This window comes from Centruroides sculpturatus, unplaced genomic scaffold (genome assembly GCF_000671375.1).
Source record: "Centruroides sculpturatus isolate CEXI.00-Female unplaced genomic scaffold, Cexi_2.0 scaffold1317, whole genome shotgun sequence".
NCBI classification, from domain to species: domain Eukaryota; kingdom Metazoa; phylum Arthropoda; class Arachnida; order Scorpiones; family Buthidae; genus Centruroides; species Centruroides sculpturatus.
The window spans coordinates 59,593-84,642 of NW_019385532.1; the positions used below are offsets into that span (position 1 = coordinate 59,593).

A 25,050-nucleotide genomic window follows, 5' to 3' on the forward strand; every position below is an offset into this window, starting at 1 on the left:
GATAGTCAGAGGATTAATACTTTTACAGAATCGAGATTGATCGAGCTTACTCAGGCTCACAAATACCTGTGGGATTTCAATTCTTCGTTTTATCGAAGATTTTATCTTTTCATGTATTTTCGCCAGGTATATTAAAATAATCGCCTTTTTTCTTTTATTCATTCCAGAAAAGGAACTGTTTGCTATTTTAATAAAAAAAGTGGCTAAAATTCCGTAAATACTCTGAAGTAAAACGTAAAATATCGGCAAACTCACGAAAGTAGTCAAAAACAAGCTACTGTAATTTTATTGGTTTATTATAGGGTCACGTATTTCCGAGTTGCAACGTCAACGAACAATGTGTGACCACGAGAAGACGCGCGCGACTCGTTCTTGTTGCAGTTGCAGTCGCCTGCGCAGCTAGAAATCGCATAGTGTGACCAGGGCTTAAGGCATTTTGAAGATTATCAAAAATATCAATAATCAATTAAAATAGTTACTTGCTGGATATTGGTTTCATGTAGTGCTTAATTACATATACCCAGTTTAAGTCCTTGAATTTATTCTTCATATACATATGAATTGAATGAACTTAATTATTATTTATGATTTATCATTGTTTTCTAATCTATACAAAAAAAATAAATAATACTTTTCCAATAAATTTCATTATATTTATATATATATTTTGTTTCCAATATATTGATTAGTTTTAAATAAAAAAATAATTTATTGAAAGACTAAAGAAACTTCATTTTTTAGAAATAATTTAATTAAACTTCAAACATTTATACCGATTATAAATTCAATAAATTGATCACTACTACTAACCAGAAGATGCTTCTGCTTTGAATCCTCTTACATCATTATAAAACTCATCAGATGTAAATGTAATTTTCATTATATTAGATGGTGAATGTATCTCAAATGGATCTTTGCGGCCACAATAAACACCAGCTTGTTTCCATGTGTCCAATTGTGAATTTTCAGCTAAAAAAATAAATAGTACAAATTGACAAGATTACTTTAAATGACTAAATAATATTATTCAATATTNCAGCGATAAAAAGGTTGGGGACCACTAAAGTAACTGACTGATTAGTTATAGCTTTCAGGAACTGAGAAAAAAAAGAAGAAAGTGTAATTTTGGTGTAAGAAGTTTCATGTGGCATCTCAAGACAATGAGGATGAAAAGATGTTTGCAGGACGTGGCTATCTTTGTTCTGTTCTGTATGCCATGTTTACTACTTCTTTCCTCCTATCTTTATTTTTCCATATTATTGTATGTTTAGTATTAAGGATTGCTTATAATTATTGTTGTTTATTGTATGGGTTACAAATATCATGATTTGAGTGTTATGGTGTTATAAATTTTGTAATTGTTCTGCCAGTAATCGAGTTTTGGGTTACTGTCAGAGTAACTGTCCTAGAGTTGGCATCCTTTATTGTATCTGTATATAGATAAAATCACAAGTGAATGAAATAATTTTTCTCATATCTGCTGCGAGTTTGGTTTGTTGGGTATTTTACCTTAGTGGGCAAACAAGAATCACAAAGGATTTGTTAATTGTAATGTTTTTTTATATGATTTTTTTTAGACAAAACACTTTTTAAATAAATTTAAAAGACAAAATTTTTGAAAACATAAAAAAAAAATTAATTTCAGGTACCTAATTCATCTAATTCTTTATTAAATTTATTATTCTTAACTTGTAAAATTATTATAAGCTATTAAGTTTGACTACTGTTTAATACAGTTCATAAGGCATTTTGAAGATTATCAAAAATATCAATAATCAATTAAAATAATTACTTGCTGGATATTGGTTTTGTGTAGTGCTTAATTACATATACCCAGTTTAAGTCCTTGAATTTATTCTTCATATACATATGAATTGAATGAACTTAATTATTATTTATGATTTATCATTGTTTTCTAATCTATACAAAAAAAATAAATAATACTTTTCCAATAAATTTCATTATATTTATATATATATTTTGTTTCCAATATATTGATTAGTTTTAAATAAAAAAATAATTTATTGAAAGACTAAAGAAACTTCATTTTTTAGAAATAATTTAATTAAACTTCAAACATTTATACCGATTATAAATTCAATAAATTGATCACTACTACTAACCAGAAGATGCTTCTGCTTTGAATCCTCTTACATCATTATAAAACTCATCAGATGTAAATGTAATTTTCATTATATTAGATGGTGAATGTATCTCAAATGGATCTTTGCGGCCACAATAAACACCAGCTTGTTTCCATGTGTCCAATTGTGAATTTTCAGCTAAAAAAATAAATAGTACAAATTGACAAGATTACTTTAAATGACTAAATAATATTGAATAATATCAAAATTAAAATATTTTATCTTATTATTTATTATTATTATGATTTAAAAGTCATAATATAAAAAGACGAATCAAAAGTTAATATAAAGTATAAACTTTTTAAATCTATCTTTGTTTCATTTCTACTTCTTAGTCTTAATTTAATTCCTCAGTTTAAGAAAAATCTTTCTTTACACATGGCAAAATCAAAACAAATTATAGGAATTGCAGTTTCCAAAATATGTTTATAAAATTTAATTGTATATTTTTAAAACATTATAAATGAAGCACTAATTAAATATTTTTGCATTTTTATTACATATACATAAACAAATCCAGTAACCAACATAACCAACACCTTATTAGTTGCTGAGTATGCTTGTGTTCAATACATATACATAGTTTTTTATTATTATCTATCACTTATCTGTTACTTACTCTTATTTAGTAAACTTCAGTTGTGAGAGCATCTGAATTATCTTTCTATTGTATTTCAGAACATTAAAAAATAAGCTAATTGTAAGAAGTTTTTTATAGAGAAATCCCGCGAGGAGGCGAGAAGAAAAAAAAGCAGGGGGCACTAGTTGTTTTTGATAAGACGAAGCAGAAAGATGGCTGCCTAGTCTTTGTACATAGTTAATTATTATAATTAAAGTTAGTTCAGTAGTTTTTTTACCATTGCCTTTGACTTATTTCAAACAATTGTACACTCCATAAACACGAGTCGTACAAGAATTGGCGCAGTCGACGGGATTAGCTGATGTGCCGCTACCAACCACGTCTACAAGAAACGAGCCAAAACAAGTAAGGCGCACGGACGAAGGTAGGAAGTCTTGAAGTTTAAGATTGAAGTTAAAAGTGTAAAACTTTAGTCGTAACCAAATCAAAGTCGTAGAAAAGCTTAAGAGCTAACTCTAGGAAGCAATAGCTTAAAGATTTAGCGCCGATATTAGAAAAAAAGTAAAGAATTTAAGTTGACGATCGTGATTGGGTTAGAAGCTAATATGTCTGCGGTTGAAGAAATTAAACATGATTTAGAAGGAAGGACCAAGGAATATTTGAAAGAGGAATTGGAGAAAAGGCAATTATCACGAGTTGGTAAAAAATCTGAACTAATAGAACGATTAACTAGCGCAATGTTAAGTGAAAAAGAGAATGTTAGCGAAACTAGCAAGGCAAAAGAGGAACAAGTCGTTAACGAATCTCCTTCTGAAGATCAAGCTGTAAATCCAAATCCTACGAGTATGATGCAAACGTTAATGGAAAAAGTAATATTAATAGACCAGCAACAGGCAGTGCGAAACTTAAAGGAGACAGTTATTGAAGTCCAAACTGTACCTGATTTGACAAGTTCTCTTCCTGAATTTGGTGGTACTACTACAGAGAGTGCTGACGAATGGTTGAATTATATTGAATTGACTCGAAATCAACAGAGACTAGCTGAGACCCAAGTTCTTCCGCTAGCCATCAGCAAACTGAGAGGAGCAGCGAAAAACTGGCATAAAGCAATTGGTTACCAGCTTAACAATTGGACTGAATGGAAGACAAGCTTAAAAAGCGAATTTGGTAAAAGACTGACGTTGAGAATGTGGTGTGACAGAGTGAAAGAAAGAGAACAAAGACAAGATGAAAGTCTCACAGATTATTTCTATGCTAAGCTGTGTTTGTTGCGTACTAACTGTCCTGTAAATGTTACTGAAGCTGACGAAATTGATTATTTGCTGGATGGAATAAAAAATAAACAACACACAGTTACTATTGCTACTCATGATGTGCACAATATTGCAGAACTACAGCGTATAGCACGCAAGATAGATGAGCAAGAGACTGAGGCCAGGATGCATATGAAGACTCAAGTTCAACAACCTCATAAGTTCTCAAATAATACGAATGCTCGATTAAAGGATCCGGCTATTGCAGTTGATTTTATTAAACATACAGACGAGAAGTCGATAAGAAGAGACCCCAAGTGGAATGCTCAGATGCCTTTACAAATGACCCGATGTTACAAATGTCAACAGTTAGGACATCTAGCCAAGACGTGTCCAAATGAAAATATTGCACAGACCAATGAATATAAAGCTGAAAGAGGAGGCTCAAAAGAGATTAAAGACAGCAAGAAACAAAAACAAAAGAACAATGCTTTAAACATCAATGCTAACGCTTCTAAAGTTCATAGCCCATATATTAATGTTGAAGTGTCAATGATAGGAAAGATAAGAGCCCTTGTTGATACAGGTTCATGTCGTACAATAATTCGTCGGGATCAATTACCTGATGGTATAAGGATGTTAGATGACAACACCACTGAGTTTACTGGTATTGGCATGACAAAGGTAAAACCAATTGGATTTGTTGATCTACCTATTCAGTTGCAAGGCCAAGTCACGACAGTGAAAATGGCCGTGTTCGAGAACAACCCAGTTCCTTTGACTTTGGGAATAGATTGGATTGGCCAAGCAGGAGTGAAAATGACATTGAAGGAAGATAAGTGTGAAATAGTCACAAGAGATGGTGATGTGATTCCAGCAAACCTCCCATTGAAGAAGAAATACAAGAATTGTGCTTGTTACTTCCTAGTGCTGTAGCAATACATACAATGGAGAGTAAGACTACGTTTGAAGACCAATGGAACTATCATTCCCAACCTGAGGAATGTGATGAACTATCAAACCCAGAGGAATTCATACTACAAAGCACAGAGAGCCAGGAATCAATGTTAAATGAAGAACAAAGGAAGGAAATTGAACTGTTAATTAGACAATATGACCATATATTACAAAATAAACCGGGAGAATATAATAGAGTTCATCATCGTATAGAACTGACAGACAAAACACCAGTAAGGAAAACCCCATACCACTATTCTTGGAGTGATCGAGAATTTATTAATGAAAAAATAAAGGAAATGCTTTCATCAAACATTATATGAAGGTCAAATTCACAGTATGCATCTCCAGTCGTTTTAGCCAAACAACCTCACCATGTTACGACAAAAATATGACTTTGTATTGATTATCGGGATCTGAATAGCAAGACAAAATGAGACTCATTTCCATTACCAAGAATAGATGATATTCTAGATAAGTTACATAATGCCAAATACTTTTCGTCTCTTGACCTTAAGAGTGGTTACTGGCAAATTCCGATGGCAGAAGAAGATATACATAAGACAGCGTTCATTACAGCAGACGGATTGTACAAGTTTAACAAAATGCCATTTGGATTATGTAACGCTCCAGCCACTTTTCAGAGGGCGATGTCAGAATTATTTCAAGGACAAGAAGGGATACTAGTTTACCTAGATGACATCATTTTGTTTTCATCAGATTACGAACACCACAAGAACTTAATCAAAACAGTACTAACAATACTAGCAAAAGCTCATTTAAGGATATCACCACAGAAATGCCAATGGGGATTAAGAGAAATTTCTTGTTTGGGATAGCTAGTGAATGGAGATGGTAAACGACCGAATCCAAAGAAAACAGAGGCTGTTAGTCACATAAAAACACCTACGACCAAGAAACAGTTACAATCTTTCCTGGGACTTATGTCGTACTACAGGAGGTTTATTCCAAACTATGCCTTGATTTCAGCACCATTAAGACGAATGATGAAAGTAAATAACTATGAATGGAACGAAGAAACTCAAGATAGCTTTAATAGATTGATTCAATGTCTGAGGGAAGCACCTATACTTGCCCACTTTGACCCTGATGCTGTAACTGAGGTACACACTGATGCCTGTCAAGAAGGTATCGCAGCAGTACTCATGCAGGTACAAAATGGAAAGAAAGTTGTTGTTGAANACATCATTTTGTTTTCATCAGATTACGAACACCACAAGAAATTAATCAAAACAGTACTAACAATACTAGCAAAAGCTCATTTAAGGATATCACCACAGAAATGCCAATGGGGATTAAGAGAAATTTCTTGTTTGGGATACCTTATGAATGGAGATGGTAAACGACCAAATCCAAAGAAAACAGAGGCTGTTAGTCACATAAAAAACACCTAAGACCAAGAAACAGTTACAATCTTTCCTGGGACTTATGTCGTACTACAGGAGGTTTATTCCAAACTATGCCTTGATTTCAGCACCATTAAGACGAATGATGAAAGTAAACAACTATGAATGGAACGAAGAAACTGAAGATAGCTTTAAAAGATTGATACAATGTCTGAGAGAAGCACCTATACTTGCCCACTTTGACCCTGATGCTGTAACTGAGGTACACACTGATGCCTGTCAAGAAGGTATCGCAGCAGTACTCATGCAGGTACAAAATGGAAAGAAAGTTGTTGTTGAATATGCAAGTTGAAGTACCAGTGATACAGAACGCATTCTTCATTCGACCGAGCTCGAAGGGATCGCAGTACACTGGGCCATTTGTAAAAGATTTCGACATTATTTGGTTGGAAAGAAGTTTACCCTATACACTGATAACTGGGCAATCAGTTGTTTGAAGACTAAAAGAAAACTTGGACGAAAACTCGCTCGCATAGCTTTAGAGTTACAGGAATATGAATATGATGTTAAGCATAAGAAAGGAGCTACCAACGTACTACCTGACATTTTATCTAGAAATCCAATCCAACAATTGAACGTACAAACGCTAAGCATGGAGAGGAAAATCTTTAGTGAAATCAAACGCCATCAAGGCAACGACCCAAAATTAGACAGCATAATTAGAATATTGAAAGACGCTGAGAATAGATTGACTCAGCTATTTATTAATCGAGTACAAGCAGTTGAAAATCTTGCTGAAGCTCATGATCAGAATAAAACATCTTTTGACAAAAATAAGCACAAATCTAAGATTAAGGAACACGATTTAGTATTATAACGTCGTTTAAACAGACATAAATTTCAGAGCAAATGGAAAGGTCCATATGTAGTAAAGAGGATGATTAATCCTGTCACCTATCTCATTGAAGGGATTCAAGATGATGACAGAATCGTACACGTAAGTCATATTTGTCCTTACTATCAAAGAACCGATCGAGAAGGACAACATGCAAATGAAGCTACAAACAAAAATACTGTTACTAATGTCTCTGGAAGATAGAAAAGAATTTTAAACAAAAGCTATTGTTTTGTCTAAAAGCAGTCATAGCTAAGATGTAAAAAGTTTTTTATAGAGAAATCCCGCGAGGAGGCGAGAAGCAAAAAAAGCAGGGGGCACTAGTTGTTTTTGATAAGACAAAGCAGAAAGATGGCTGCCTAGTCTTTGTACATAGTTAATTATTATAATTAATGTTAGTTCAGTAGTTTTTTACCATTGCCTTTGACTTATTTCAAACAATTGTACACTACATAAACACGAGTCGTACACTAATAATGTATAATATTTTAACATGATAAACGCTGTCTAAAATGGAATCTAAATAAATCAGAAAACTGCTTAAATGAAAAAAAATAAACTTTGAAACAAAGCAATTTTCTTTGTTAACCTTTTGTCAGGTGTGACCCTGTCCTCAGGACAGTATTTTTCTTCTTATGTACACCACTGTTTCCAAGTGCATGTGATCAGCCTAAAGAGTAGGTGTATTCTTGAAGGCACTAAACAATACTGAAGTAAGGAGTGTTTTGGTTTCAGAAAACAGTTACTTTTTTTTAGAAGAAATACATATTATAAGTTCGAACTTATGCGATAGGTGGGACTGAGAGAAAACCGCGTAAGTCAAATTCGCGTAAGTCAAGGTATAATTTCGCATATAAATACATACAAATAATTTTTAATTGGGGCCAGTGACTAAAGAAAACAATAATTTAGAAAAAAATGTTTAATAAAATCTTAGATAATACATATGTATAACAAATTAGGCCTATATTATTTTACAATTTTTCACATNATCACCAATACAGCAACGCAACGCCTCATAAAAAACAATAACATGGGAACAAAAATGACTCGGTCCGTCAAATCATTTCATATTTTTACTTTATTTTCCTTTGTATTTTTTTGTGTATATTATCATATTTAAATACAAAATTATAATGTATATGTCTATATGTAATGTCTCTTTAATCCAAAAAAGTTGTTTGGTAGATAATCTTCAATTTATAAAATAAAGCTGTTTCTAACCAGAAAGATATGAGATTGTCTACCAAACAAGGTTTTTGGATTAAAGAGACATTACATATAGACACCAATAAATAGCAGCCATATTACAATGAGTATAATGTATATGAAATGAAAAAAAACAATGGTAAGTATTATTTAATTTAAAATAAAACATTGTCAATCCCCAGGACAGATTGCACCTGCTTGTTTCAAAATAAGGAAAAGATTAAATTCTACTATTAGCCAGAAACCTATCCAAAGCAGAAATAGGAAAGCTTTTTGTATATCAAAAACATAATTTAACCTGATCAAGCAATTATTTATTATGACATCATCACAATGCCAAGCTGCAATTTTTAATTATTTGTTAATTTTAAAAAATCACATGAATTCCAGTATAGGCTGGATGTTTGTATTGTGATTCCTGCGAGTTATATAAAGGCACACAATCCGGATTAGATAACATACAACACAATTATTTATTAACTCGCTAGTTCAAATACAGGATTTCATAAGATACCAACAATTCTAGTTGACCCTTTTTCCGAACCGAACATCCGATTAACTAAAATTATCTTACTTAATACTAGGTTCCTATTTTCACTTAAACTAATTGAATATAGCCGGCTTATTCGAAGATTTAGAAGGTGAGAGAAAAGAATAAGAAAAGAGGTACCCAAAACTTGATGATGCAGGTTGAATTGTGTGGGCTCGTGGATGAGGCTTCTCGTTGGTCTGGGGGGGAGGGGCTGATTCACTCAATTCTTGTTTTACACTGAGATATTAAGCCAAAAAAAGCGATCCGTCTGGTTCCTCTCATTTAAGTTCCTTTTTCTTCCTCTTGTTCTAAAGTTCTCTATTTCTCATCTCACCATACAATGTCCAACTTACAGAGGAAACTTTCCTTTTGATCTCCCCTATCCACTTCCTTCCTCTCCGTCTCCCGTCCTTTCCCTTCTCATGTCACTTCCAATCTGCCTCGTTTCTCCTCTCCCCTAACTCACTTCGTTTTCCCCCTTCTTAACTCCCCCTCGTTCCTCCTCTCAGCTTAGTCCACTCATATCCCCTCTCAAAAGCTTTCCATTCATTCCTTTCTTCTCAGTCCACCCACACACTAAAGTCAATGGGAAGACGATAGGAGAAGGTAAGTCAATTAAAGAATTATTAGCAAGACGCAAAATGGGATGTCATTTACGAAAAGCCATAAACTATTTCTCGTAAAGGTGATTATAGAAGAGTAAACAAATAGGACAGACGAAGGTGAAGTGAAGATATATATATATATATATATATATATATACGGTTTAAAATACACAGTATACAGTTAATCACAAGTATTTTATTTGCCATTCATGAACTAGGTTCTTATTGGATCCCCTCCATGAAATTTACACTATACGCAGTAATCGGTTGTTTAGCACTGCAAGTAAATTTGCGACAATAGTATGCATGTAGGAACTTAAATCTAACTCTTACTTACTAATTTATAGCTAAAGGCATAGCAGATTCTATGAGACAGTAGACAGGAAAGGGGAAAGATCACAATACCCGGTGTTTTAGGATTATCTCATGGTCACCACCTTGAATTTCACAGTTATATATCAATGTAGATCATCATTTCTCTCTTTCTAATGTCAGGACATTGATCCAACGCTGACCCTAGAGTTCTCTATTCATCTAAAGTAACCAAAATTGTCCTTTCCTCAGAATTATTCAGCCACAAGTCACCTCCAATCTCGAGCACTCCTCTCTCTCACTTCTGACTACCACGAAAGTCCAGTCCAGACTAACTTGTTCTTTTTTTCTCATCAGCCCTTGGGCTTTGGCTCCTGCTTTGTTTAAAGTTCTTGAAACTGGTAACTCATTGTCTTTAGTTCTGGGGGTTAGTGGTCCATTGTCTTCAGTTCTTGGAATCGGTGGTCTCATCCAGAGGAAAGAAAATAAATGAAAAGAAAGTTCTAGACAGACTGAGAACAAAGAGAATAAGGAGCTATTAAAAACTATCTTACAAACTAATGATAAAATATATAACCATATGGCCAACAGCCACAATATATATAATAATAATAACAATAATAATTATTATATACATATATAAAATATATAAAAATAATATTTACCAAAATAAACAGTGAAAAAATCATAATAACAACTGGTATATCCTTCAATTTTAAAATCTAAAATATTTAATTTTATATGACGATGCACATCAGTGCGTAATATCCATGTACAATTTCGGTTATTTCCATATCCATCTGGATAATTAGGAGAAGTGAAATTAATAGATGATGATGCATTGATATATGAATCACTCCAACAAGATGATGAAACTGTAAAATAAAAAAAAACATCAAAATTTTAATTTAATTATTCTTTTAAAAATTAAATTAATAAGTAATGTCAAAGTTATGAAAAAATTTAAGAAGTAAATTTTGTTACAAAACAATAAACTTCTTATTTTAATAAACATCAATCAATCTATATCATTTCAATTAATTGATTAGAATGATGCAGAATAATGATTTCCAACTCTCCAGACTTTTGAAAGATCATTTGGATCTATCTAGAAGTCAAAATATTTCTGGGAGCTAGTGAATATAATAAAAATAATTTTATCTTTTTTTTATGGTAAATTGAAATTCAAAATTGTGTTAATATGTTAAAAAAAATATTCATTTCTATTTAATATATTTTATTTCATGCTCTTGTATTGTACATCTGACAATAAGCTTGGTTGTCCAAAAGTATTTGAGAGAAACTTCTCAATAAAGTGAATTCCAATAAAGTAGTTTATTGTTTTGTTATATTTTTTAAAGAACTTGGAATTATTTTTACATTAATTAAATTTTGTTTTTAACAAATTGCACTGTACTCTGCTTTACTGGAATCTTTAGAATACTTTCTTAATTCCCAACTATTTTCAAGCATTTTGGCTCATCTTCAGGAACAGATATGACAAAATACCAAAAAAAAATTAATTCAAATATAAATACTGAAATCGAAGCTTGCAAAGTCAAATATTTAATACTTAATGTAAATAGAAGTATTTTATATTATTAAACACCAGAAGTATTGTACTCAAAAATTCAAATACTAAAACTTTTAAGTCTAGAAATATTTCAAAATACTTGAAATATTTAAAAATTATTTATCATGTTAGAAATTACTTCAAATACTGCCTTTATTTGAATAATAGCCACAGCTACTATTTTAAACAGTATATTTTCTATACAGTTACTATTTGAGGTCAGTTATTATTTAAGGACTGTTGTTATTTCTTTTTCACATTGTTTGTTGTGCATTGTTAATAAAAATATTTAAATATTTGTTTATGAAAGTTTGATTTTTAAAACAAATTATACTTGAAATGGCAACTTGTATCTTTATACCAAATGTTACTTTCTATATACAATTAATAAGAAGACTATACCTACTATATATATAGTACATTTTACATATTATTTCATTTTCTATTATCTGCTTGTTAAATAAATAAATATGATACCTAGATATAACAGTTTATGGTATTTATTAATTCTACATTGTTTCCCTAAGTTCTCAGAAATCCTCAAATAGTAGACTAGGCTATTATTCAAGACAGTTATTTTTTGAGGATGGCTATTATTTAAGTAAAGCCAATACTTAAAGGTGTTTAAAAGAAAAATTCTCATTCATAAATGGAAATGAGAACTCTTTGCTGCTGTGATTTCAAATGATCTACAACCACCTATCACAAGCATCTGATATTTTATGCTCAACTCATAAATACATGAAGGTACAAGTAGGGATGGACATCCCTACTTGTACCTTCATGTACCCATGAGTTGATGTATTGATACTGGTATATGATACCACAAAAGTATTGATACTGGTATCATGAGTAGTTTTAAAGTATCAATACAGGTTGATATTAGCAACAAGTATCAAAACTAGAAATCTTACGAAATGTTGCTGTTCGGTCCATTGGACTGCCTTCCGGTTGTTTTTTACTATTGAGAAAATACTGTACTCTTACAATGAAGGCTGAGTGGGCCCCAAAACAGAAATTATATTTTGTTGCTTAAATCAGAGAATTCAATTTCAGCTATCTGGTTCAGAAGTCAGTGTGTCACTCAGTACTTCAGTTCATACTAGTATAATGTCATATATACAAAAGGATCTCCATATCTACAGTACAAGCTCTGTGGATACTACTATACATAGGATATAGGTAGATAAAAATCGTTGAAATAAACAGTGTCTTTACATTAAAAGTTCTTTAATGTGTCAAAATTTTACAAATGTTAGTGCAAAAAAGTATATACAAATTGTAGCTCATTTTAAACATTTCTGATGATCCAGGTTGATTAACAAACAAAATTGCTACATAATGTTTAACTAAATATTTATTTAACTTATAAAGGGGGGCACTCTGATTGTCACAGCTATTGGCGTGAATTTCTCTACACTTCCATAGTTTGTCTAATTTTTCAAGAAATGAAGATTATTAAATTATTTTCAACTAAAATGAATAATATTAAGTTTCTTATTTTATTATTACTAATTGCTGGAATAGAACCGAATCCTGGTCCCTTACAGAAAACTCCCACAAAGAGAGGAAGACTTCCTCATCAAAAATTTCTGACTAATAATATCAAATCATTGGAACCAGAATCAGATCTTATCACTGAATATACTGAACCTACAAAAGCCAAATCATCATTCCAAACAGGTGAAATAATTAATTTAACCTCCTCACAAGAACAATTGCCTGCGGAACAAATAGACATTTCAACAGCAGAATTATGGAATAAGATAGTTGAATTGATAACCAATAGTAATGATAAGCTGGTGAGTCAATTTACACTTATAAGACAAGAAATTAATATAATTCAAAATGAAATTAAAGAATTTAAAGATCAAATTCAACAAATTAATATGAGAAATGATGAAATAGAAACAGAATTTACCAAATTAAGACTAGAAAATGAATTAACTCAATATAAACTGGATACTATGACTAACACTATGAATAATAATAAAATAATAATACAGTAGATCCCCCTATAAAACCGTTTCCTATAGTTATGATTCCTATAAAAATTGTGGCAGTACAGTAGATCCCCCTATAAAACCGTTTCCTATAGTTATGATTCCTATAAAAATTGTGGCAGTATCCGTAAACAACGGTAAAAATAACTCCTATAATACGTAAACGTTTAGGCTGATAAATTGAGTTTAGTATCGTCTGTTCATATAATTATATATAAATTAGGTACTGTACATATAATTATATATTAACTTAATTTATTGTAACTTTATTATAATTAAATATATATTTTTCGCCGTCTAGCGTCACGCTACGGCGAGTTAGGCGACCTATCGTCTGTCCAGTACTGTAATTTTATACATTTCTTGTGAAAGAAACATTTCTTATTTAACGGCCGTAAAAATTATTTATATTAAGGATGTCTCCAAAGGTCAACGAAGTTTTCCCAGAAAAATAATATCAGAAATCGCGGCCGCGGTTTGATGCGCTGTTCCGCGACGAAACCAAGCTTTAGCATCGGGCGTTGTCGAACGGTACACACTCAGTAAGCAATCCTACAATTTTTTGTTTATAACGTAGTTTATACGGATTATTTTCAAAAAAATATACGTATTTTGGAAATGTTGAGTCGAATAAGTCTAGAATCGATTAATTTTATGAAAGAAAACCTTTCAAACAGCTGTAGTCCGTAAACTATGATTCCTACAAAATTGATTCATAAAGAACGGAACATATCTACCGTCTTATAGGGGGATCTACTGTATATGATTATACAAATCAGCTTAAAGATATTTCTAAAAATGAATTAGTAAAATTTTTTCTAATATATTAAAAATAGTATGCAATGAATCAGAAGACATTGAAGATATCCACTTAATACCCAATTCAAATATTCATATTAAGTGCATAGTATTAAAATCAAATCAATTAAGAAATAGAATCCTTGCAGCCTTTAATAAGTTGAAATATAATAAGACACTAGGAAATTGGCAAGATATTAATATGTCAGCTGATTTAAATAAAGATTTCCGCAAAAGAAGAAAAAACTTTTACCATATTATACGGATTTTAAGAAACAAGGATTACAACTAAAACTGCATGATGACTATCTGATAATAAATTGTCAAAAAATTACATATAGTTATATTCAGGATCAGTTAGTATATGCTGATGATTTTTTGTTGTATTCTCTACAGAAAAACCCAATAACATAATTAATCCAGAAATAGAATGTGAAAATAATCAATGTAGTAAAATTTCAAATAATCTTAAATTAAAAATCATAAACTGGAATTGCCAAGACTTAATTCACAAAATAAAGTCAGAAGTTTTCTCAATTACTATATAATACTGTTATTTTGGCTATAACTGAAACGTCACACCAGTTAATGAAACTAACTGGTGTGACTATCAAAAATAGAATAGAATATACAATTATATCTGCTGATGCACAGAAATCAGTAGGACCTGGGAGACTGCATGGAGGCCTTTGTCTAATGTTAAGAAAAACATTGGTTCCATAAAATTTATACAAAAAGCAGCTAATTATATTTTAATCTTATTACAAATCGAAAATTCTGATATAAAATATTTATTCAAAAAACTTAATTATAGTAATGTTAGTTTACGTTCCACCAGATCAGTTAGACTTACTAAATGAAATATTTAAAAATCTCAAAAAATAGTAAAATATCTCTCCATATATTTGGTGATTTTAACTCCAGAATTGCACAGATAATAGATTCAGAATATAAAGGTCCAAATAATCTAATTCACTTTAACCGAGAATCAAAAGATAAAAAAAATATAACAGATTGGGCCTTCAACTAATAAAAAATACCAGTCGACCCCCTTATAAGATCATTGATTTTTCCGTTTTATCTGAATTACATGTTGTACGAGTCACTTAGATTTTACAAATATGTGAGCCATTCACAGTCCGGCACACGTATTTGTAAAATCTAAGTGACTCGTACAACATGTAATTCAGATAAAACGGAAAAATCAATGATCTTANGTCACTTAGATTTTACAAATATGTGAGCCATTCACAGTCCGGCACACGTATTTGTAAAATCTAAGTGACTCGTACAACATGTAATTCAGATAAAACGGAAAAATCAATGATCTTATAGGGGGGTCGACTGTACTCAACAATCGCAATTAATAATTTTAAACGGAAGAATAAAAACTGACTATCCATCTGAATTTATTTGTGTTGCTAATATTGGAAGTTCGGTAATAGATCTAACGATATGTTCTGAATTACTATCTCACCTATGTGTAGAAATTGAAGTTTTAAATTGCGACTTATCTGATAATTTTCCAGTCAACTGTTTTTGAAGTGTCAAATATCCAAGTAAATAATAGAAAGTTTCAACAAAAAGTACTTGGTATTGAAGGAAAGTATTGATATAGTATTTGTCTCAACATTATCAGGACATCCCTAGGTACAAGTGAAAAGCACTAAACATAAATATCTTTTTATGCTTCTGACACAATAAAGTGCTATAAATTAAGACACTTGGCGGATTTTCTCATCTTTATTTAGTTGATACGTGTGAAAAAATTACACGTTTCAGGCTCTTAAGCACATTGCAAAGCACGGTTTCATATCATCAAAATGAATATCTGTGCTTCTGGATCTGAGAAATGCAGAACATAAATACATTTCTGGGATGATTTTGTATATAAATATTAAGACATTGATTTTTATTGCTGAAGAGTTTCGGATAAGGAGGAAGGTAAAGATTACTCACACAATTGATTATCCTCAAATAAAAGCAAAGCAATTACAAAAAAAAGATACCAATCATGAAGTAATATGAAAATATCTTAAACCATAGTTTTATTGTTGCTTTTTGTTAGGGATATTTAAAGCAATGTTTTTATAATCCTTTTTGTTATGTTAGAATGTGGCTGTCTGCCATGTTTGTTTTTGTATGTAGTTGTATACAGAATAGGAACTCTGTTCTTCTTTCTGTAATTCTTCTTCCTTCTGTCTTCAACCCTTTCCAGTCACATGATAGGAGCCTTACTGTTCATGGGCCCAGAATACAAAAAGGAAAAGAAAAGGTCCTGCCTGTGGGAAACCTGGGAAAACAGGAGTTAAGGAGAGTCACTTTTGGGTTTGTCATCAATGAGATAAGAAGTCTAGTGAGGGAGACCAAGTAAGTTGAGAAGCGACCAGGACGCTGAAGCCTAGAGAGATAGGAAAGTGGAGATAGTGTAGACCATATGTGAACAGTGACACCAAGCTAAGTAGTATAATCATACAGAACTAAGTAAGTGAACTTGCCCATCCAAGCCAAAGGAAACCTTCCTCAGCAATATTTAATGATAATGTGTTATCATTACTCCAATGTAAACAGATTGAACATCTACCGTCTATACAGCAATCATCATCCATATTATTTTTTGTTATAAGGACCCCAATCTAAGCTGCCAGTATACTCTTTAACCAGTCTTCATTCTTCTTTTTCTATCTAGTTCTTAAGTAGTGATAGTTTTAGTTTTAAGCTGAATTGTGTAGTAATTAATTGTCACAGGAAAATCAGCAAGAGCAGGGAATTAGTGTAAATATATTTTTGTTCTCTATAACAGGCAGACTGACATTTTGTCTAAATCTGTTTGTACTGAGATTTGAAAAAGGTTCTAGTGTGTTGATTATCCAGTGATAGTGCGAGAAGTTGTTGGTTAGACTGATATCTGTTCCCTTTATTTGATTAAAAAAATGCAATTCAACTGGTATTTGCCTTGTTTCATTTGTAACGCATTTCTCACCTTTCACAAGGATATATTGACAGATCAATGTTAACCAATTGTTAGTTAACATTGATNGCGAGAAGTTGTTGGTTAGACTGATATCTGTTCCCTTTATTTGATTAAAAAAATGCAATTCAACTGGTATTTGCCTTGTTTCATTTGTAACGCATTTCTCACCTTTCACAAGGAAATATTTTTAACCAATTGTTAGTTAACATTGATCTGTCTCATTTGGATACTCACAACTGGTGGACACAATAAAATCCAGCCATTCTCAATATTTATTTTAAGATATTATGTTATATTGTGTATTTTAGTTTATTTTTACTACTACTATTAGTATTTTTTTTTGTATATTTTTTCAATGTGCAGGATGAATTGGTGTAAAAAATTCTGTAAAGACCTACCCATAAACTTATAAATAAATATTGTTTTTTATGTTTAAAATGGTCATTAGTGTAGCAAAATGGTTGTTAAATTATTTGAATCCCAGCACTGTTTGTATACAATACTTAAAATTATTGTAAAAATATCTTAAAATGTGAAAAACTAAATAAATCTTGAGAGAATATTGTTTTGGAAATATTAGTGTATGTATTCAAGTAATTGTAATAAATAAAACTTAACCTAATTAAAATTAATTTAATTCAATGCAAATTCTAAGAAATTTCATTACCACCATAGGTAGACGGAAAATTGGTTTCAGTAGTTGCCGTCCAATGCAAAAACCAATACATACTAGTATACCAACTTGATGAAAATACTATAGTAGCAGCATTTATTGTAGTAACAATTGGTTCAGGCAATGTAGGACTGCAATATTTTCCCATTTCTGAGGCATATTCATTCATTCCATTTAATACCTTTTTATAAAAATGTCATTAATTAAAATAATGAAAGCATATATAAACAAAACAATATCTTTCTTTCATAAAATAATTGTAAAAACTTTTTATTAAAAAACAATTTAGTTCTGACATTAATTTTGTAATTTGTGCCTATAAATAACTTTTTATAACTATGTTAAAATTTTATTTATTTATTTTTGCTATGAAATTCTTATCAGCATAAAATTTGAAGTTAAAGTTAAAAATTAAAAGATTAAGACATCCATTATTTAAGATTATATTATAATCTTTAAATAGCTATTATATATCCATATGTTTGTTGATTATATTATTACTTTTTAAAATACAATTATGCTATATTTTCAATACTTTATGAACAAAATAAATTATCTGTTTCAAACCAGCAGTCACATAAAAACAAACAATGAAAATTTCAATCACTTTTAGTGACTATCATCAGTTTCTAAAAAAAAAACAATAAAGTTGAATAACATTCTATAAATTTAAATGACTTCTTGCTTGAATGAAGTACAGTGGTGCCTCGTATAACATACTTAATCCATTCCAGGTGCACGTCTGTTAAGTAAAAAGTCCGTTATATGAAACGCATTTTCCCATAGAAATACATGTTAAAACATATAATTCGATCTGCAGCATAAAATAACCTTACTGTACCATGAAAAAAAAAAATGAAAATGGAGCAGTCACCAATTATGCCAAGTAGTCAGATGTTGTGAGGAGGAGGTGGAGGAACACTTACTTCACACATTCATACAGATACAGACTTTTTACACATTGCAGCAGGTCTCTTTTATTATTTCATAGAAGTTTGGCACCTACTTTGGAGTTGGAGTTACAAAAATACAAAAATAAAAACAAGAAAAACTTGTATACTCATTAGTTAAATACAGTTTTGTTGTTTATTATAAATACTATAAACATTAAATTTTAAATAACTTAAATAACAATTATTTCTTTCTAATGACAAAAATCAACATTTAGATAAGTTTATAAATGTTTGGAGACAATCTGGTTTTTATATTAATAATAATTAAAATTTTTAAAGCTGCTTTTAAGGAACTAAAAGCTTTATTATTTAAAAAAGAATTCTTTCATTCATCTTTAAAAAATATATATATGTTATTTGTTACGTCTATCTCAATGTATGTAGTATAATATCTATTAAGGTATTGTTTACTAATTAGAAATTTATTCCCTAAAGTACTACTTTTCTTTTCTTAGCTTTTATTCAATATCAACTTCAAAAACATTAACAAAAAATTTTGGGATTGAAATACAGTAGAGCACCGATTATCCAAATCAATTGGAGACTGGGGTTGTTCAGATAATCGATTTTTTGGATAACTGATTATGTACAAAAAAATACATTAACCTATCCCATGTTGAAATTCGTTCAAATCCTGGCACGTTCTTAAATACCCTCTCATGGTCATGCCAGTGCTGCCAGCTAAAACATGCACACCAACAAAAATAATATTGGAGTAGCCCAAGACATAGCCAAATATTGCAGTGCCACAGCACTAGCAGAAATTTAAATTTGCCGACTGGAAAGCTTTCGGTTAATTGACATTTCAGTTGATCAATATTCGGATAATCGATGCTCTACTGTAATTATTTTCAAACAACTTTAAATAATTAACATTTTTATAAATAAATAATTAAATGAAAACATATTCATTCATATCTATGTGCTTTTATTTATTTATAAAAATGTCAATTATTTAAAGTTATTTGAAGGTAATTCTTGTAATCAAAATCCAACTACAATATTTAACTCTAATTATTAAAAATTGTGATTTATTATTAAATCAATTAATTTTACAAAATCTACCATACCTGAACATATGAATTACAACTATCACTTGCTCCTCCTGAATTTATTTCTGAAAATTCAATTTTGATATACATAGATTGTGGAACTATTATTGTCCATTTAAATACAGCTTCCCTATTAAAGAAATGAGGATATCCTGGAGATGCAATATTGCCTTCAGTTTCGTTAATAATAGTAATTCCATGAACTATAAAATATTACATAAAAATAAATTTTTAGGTAATTTGTAATAACTAGTTTCAAATAGAAATAAAAACACTATAACATAATTAATTATTAAATAAATATTGTCTAAAATATAAATAAGTTTTATATAAAAACATTTGTAATTTCATATTTTTATTACTTTCATAAATATTTTTATGATTTTCATGTTTTAATTATACTAGAACATCAGATAAATTTTTTAAAATTATTATGGCCAAAAGTTACATTACTAAAAACTGATGCTCCTATTTACTAACATCAATGAAAACAAACTGAATAAACTAGCTTGTAGTAGGGTTGTCAGGTACTGTACTTGGGATAAATTCCAGGACAAAATGAGTTTTTCCCAAAAGATAATGAGATTATTCAATTCCAGAACATGTAATAGATGTGTAATTTTACTTTGTCAGTAACAGAAATACATTTCAAATGTGGAAAAAGAAACTATTGATACATTGTAGAAACAGTTTTCAGAATAAATCCTCCTGTCACTAGATGACAGTCAGAAAAAATCCAGGACATCCGACAATCTTACACTGTAGACAATTATCTACTTGAGTTAAACTAACCATTGAATTTATGCATCTTTAAATTTTGATAGCAAATGAAGCTAAAGGAATGTTAATGTTTTTTGACTATCTTCAGGTATAGAAGAATGAAAATTGAATGCTGGTATCAGTTAAGAAAAAAGATTAGATAAAGTAAACAAGAAAAGAAGATAGACTACAATGGTCACAATTAATGCAAAAAATTAAAGAAGATACTGTGAGATAGGAGAGGAAATCTTTGTCCTTACTATTTAAACATGCAACAGTGTTGTTATAAATTTTCTATAATGCTGGTATGGTATGGAAGAGTAAGAGATTATTCTGAAGATTTTGGATACCTACTGATCTACCTCAGTACAAGGAAGTTGTGCAAAGGAGGATAAAGCTGTAACAGCAATTCAGTTATATTGTGGCCTTCTGCATGTAAATCAGATGCACCTACACTCACTACTCTAAGCTCACAGATCTCAATGTGGAGTTAATAAAATTATTAGTCTAGCATTTCAAAATGGCTTCTGATTGTATAATATCTGCCTCATCAAGAATAACCCATATATCAGTCAAAAATATGTCTAAATATATCTCCTGTGCAACACATTGTCATTATTTACCACTCTCTTGGTATTAGTATGATTCAAAGTTTCAGTGATTCTACTAATGGAGTGAAAACTTTTCATATCCATTTTCATTTTCTTCATTTATGCCTCCATTCATTGTTCCTTTTGATTCATAAAATTTGCCCCATTTATGTGTGTCCTATAGCTATGCTATCCAAATACCAGTAACTTTTTTCATGTTCAGCATTGTTTTTAATGCTTAAAGATTTGTTGCTTCCTGAATTGTTTTCCTTACTGTCATATATCCACTTGAGAACCCTTGTGTAAACTAATATATCATGTGTGTAGAAATGAACTAACATTTTTGATCCTTCTCTTTTTGGATCTTCCTAAGGTCCAGTTTTTCTTGAAAGATTATGAATCCAAAACAATTAAACAATACAATAATTTTGAATTAAAAAATTTGTTAAATATTCCATAAAAAGAATATACATTTGAAACGTTTGTTTTGGATTCATAATCTTCCTAGAAAAACTAGACCTTGTGAGGGTTAAAGATGTACGAGACAAGTATTCCAACAAATACCAACTAAACAATAGTTTATTACAACCGGGATTAACAGATAATACAGTGATGCCCATCAGAGACAAATACACACATATATATATATATGTTATTTGTTACGTCTATCTCAATGTATGTAGTATAATATCTATTAAGGTATTGTTTACTAATTAGAAATTTATTCCCTAAAGTACTACTTTTCTTTTCTTAGCTTTTATTCAATATCAACTTCAAAAACATTAACAAAAAATTTTGGGATTGAAATACAGTAGAGCACCGATTATCCAAATCAATTGGAGACTGGGGTTGTTCAGATAATCGATTTTTTGGATAACTGATTATGTACAGAAAAATACATTAACCTATCCCATGTTGAAATTCGTTCAAATCCTGGCACGTTCTTAAATACCCTCTCATGGTCATGCCAGTGCTGCCAGCTAAAACATGCACACCAACAAAAATAATATTGGAGTAGCCCAAGACATAGCCAAATATTGCAGTGCCACAGCACTAGCAGAAATTTAAATTTGCCGACTGGAAAGCTTTCGGTTAATTGACATTTCAGTTGATCAATATTCGGATAATCGATGCTCTACTGTAATTATTTTCAAACAACTTTAAATAATTAACATTTTTATAAATAAATAATTAAATGAAAACATATTCATTCATATCTATGTGCTTTTANGTTCGGCTTGTTCTTTGTCCTCGAGGTCCGACTTACTGTCCCGATGATCCTTTCGCAACCTCCTCTCTTCGTGGCCCAGGCAAAAAGTGTCCCCTTCTCGCCCCTTTGTTCTCCTTCTATATCCCACGGGCAAGGCCCCTCCCTGTTCATGTCGACAAGCCACCAATCAGGACCCACGAATTTCCCGCTCCTGTCGGGTGAACGGAAATGGTCATTAGTAGAAAGAAGAAGAAGGAAAGGAAAGAACAAAGAATTCTAAATCTAAATACTATAGCTATGTATATACAAAAATGGCAGACAGCCACAACCTGAGGAAGATCTGAAGTTCTCAAGTGGATATTGTACAGCAACTACAAAATGTGAAGAGTTTATGATATTCCTTACTGTCTTTTTTCACTCTGTTCATGGAACTTCTCTAACATACTATTCTTCTATTATATACAATGAACAATCACTACATTAAGAACACCTGCTTAATAATGGGTTGATCCACCTTTCTGGGTGATCACAGCTTGTAAATGCCAGGGTATGGACCCTAACATATGCCAAACATCCTCTATTCTTAACTGGACCCATGCCTGCTCAATCAGTTTTGTCATTGGTGCAGATTTTGAAGAGAAGTGAATAACAACCTCACCACACATTCTAACATATCCCAAATATGTTCAATAGGGTTTCAGTCTGGTGAGTTTGGGACTAAAGGAGTGTATGGAATTCATTGTCATGGTCTCCCAACCATTCTTGAGTATGCTGTGCCTGGTAACATAGTATCATTGTTAGGAAACATAGCCTGGAGATACACATACAGATGATCATTCCTTGTATCATTCACCATCCAAAGATTGTGGGATAATGACCAATGGCCCTAGATGTTGTGTTCTTAATACTGCATGTAATCTGTTCTGGTAGTCAAGTGTTAATCTTGAATACCAGTGTTTTATCTGTGCATGTTCTGTAAGTTCGGCCTGTTGAAATCCTGAATATTTGTAAAACTCACTCTCTTCCATGGATTTGATTTTTTATTATTATTATTTGCTATAGTTAAATAATTTTGCAAGTATTCATGTAGAATATTTTGAAGGTAAATGTTTAATTGTAAATGACTTTTAAACTCTTCTTTTTTCACTGATAAATAGAAATGTCATTCTAATTTTACTGTTTTTAAACCAGAATATAGTAAAAATTTTTGGGGCCAAGTACAAGATGGCTTAATTACACTAAATACTTTTTTGTAAAAATTCTGTGCAGAAATGGGGATGCATCTTATACAGCATAAAATATAGTACTTGTAAAATCTTCAATTAACAAGATGTCATCAACAAAAACAAAATCCTGTTGGTAGGGATGTCCTGATACTACAAAAGTATCAATACTGTTATCAAGAATAATTTTAAAGTAGTGATACCAGTATCAATATCAATCTTAAAGTATTGATTATTGATTATTGGTACTGATCTTATAGTATTGATACCAGCCAGTATCAGGTATCAAAACTGGAAACCTTGCTAGATGTTGCTGTTCAGTCTGTTGCATCACCTTCCAGTTGTTTTTACTGGTGAAAAGATACTGTACTTACTACAATGAAGGCTGTGTGGGATCCAGAGCAGCAATTAATATTTTGTTGCTTACTCCATAAACTGAATCCCAGCTATCTGATTCAAAAGGTAGTGTGTCATCAGTATTTCAGTTTAAAGTATCAGTATCATACTAAAAGTATCTAGTGCAGAAAGTACTTGGTATTGAAGGAAAGTATTGATACAGTATCAGTATTGGCAGTATTGAGACATCCCTACCTGCTGGATTACATTTAAATACATTCCTTTTCCTGTTTGTTTAACTTTTCTGATTTCCTTTTCCAATGTCAGATTGAAAAGCAGAGGTGATAGTTTATAAACCTGTTTCAATTCATTGTTAATCGTAAAGCTTTCACACACTTTATTTTGAATTTTTACACTGTTTTTAGTAGCATTCAGATTTTTGCCATTGCCATCAATTTTCTGAGGATTCTAAAATCTCACAAAGTTTGCCAAAATCTCATTTTCTAGTGTTCATTCCTGACTATACTATCATACCAATTCACTAATATAATTAACAATTGTTGCAATTTCCTGCAAATGACCCACAATGTNTTCAGATTTTTGCCATTGCCATCAATTTTCTGAGGATTCTAAAATCTCACAAAGTTTGCCAAAATCTCATTTTCTAGTGTTCATTCCTGACTATACTATCATACCAATTCACTAATATAATTAACAATTGTTGCAATTTCCTGCAAATGACCCACAATAACAAGTCTCTGTTCTCGTTCGGATTCTTACAATGAGTTGTTATCACGATACGGATTCTAATTACTAACTTATAATTAACTTATAACTAACTTAATCTAAAACTACACTAATGAGAGGAAAAGGAAGGAAGGAAAAGTCTACCGGTATTTAGCACAGGAGGTCCTGATTGGGGTTTCCGATGATTGTGGGGATTTTATCGATCGACATTGGAATATCCAACATTCCTGGGATGTTAATTGTCACTTGGATTTTGTAAACCACTAATTCTTATCGGACAAGTCACTAGTCCTTTTCTTTTCTTT

General features: G+C 31.1%; 1 protein-coding gene across 1 annotated transcript in view; it reads right to left on the minus strand.

Annotated features, from left to right (window-relative positions):
* LOC111639884 (cubilin-like) overlaps window positions 1–25,050 on the minus strand; it is a 210,225-nt gene that overhangs the window by 45,790 nt on the left and 139,385 nt on the right. Inside the window, exons 39-43 of the mRNA XM_023385828.1 lie at window positions 19,899–20,083; window positions 17,870–18,056; window positions 10,520–10,729; window positions 2,124–2,282; window positions 811–975 (exon numbers count right to left, since the gene is read on the minus strand). Of these exons, the coding sequence (XP_023241596.1) occupies window positions 811–975; window positions 2,124–2,282; window positions 10,520–10,729; window positions 17,870–18,056; window positions 19,899–20,083 (906 nt within the window). The remainder of the gene's footprint in view (window positions 1–810; window positions 976–2,123; window positions 2,283–10,519; window positions 10,730–17,869; window positions 18,057–19,898; window positions 20,084–25,050) is intronic.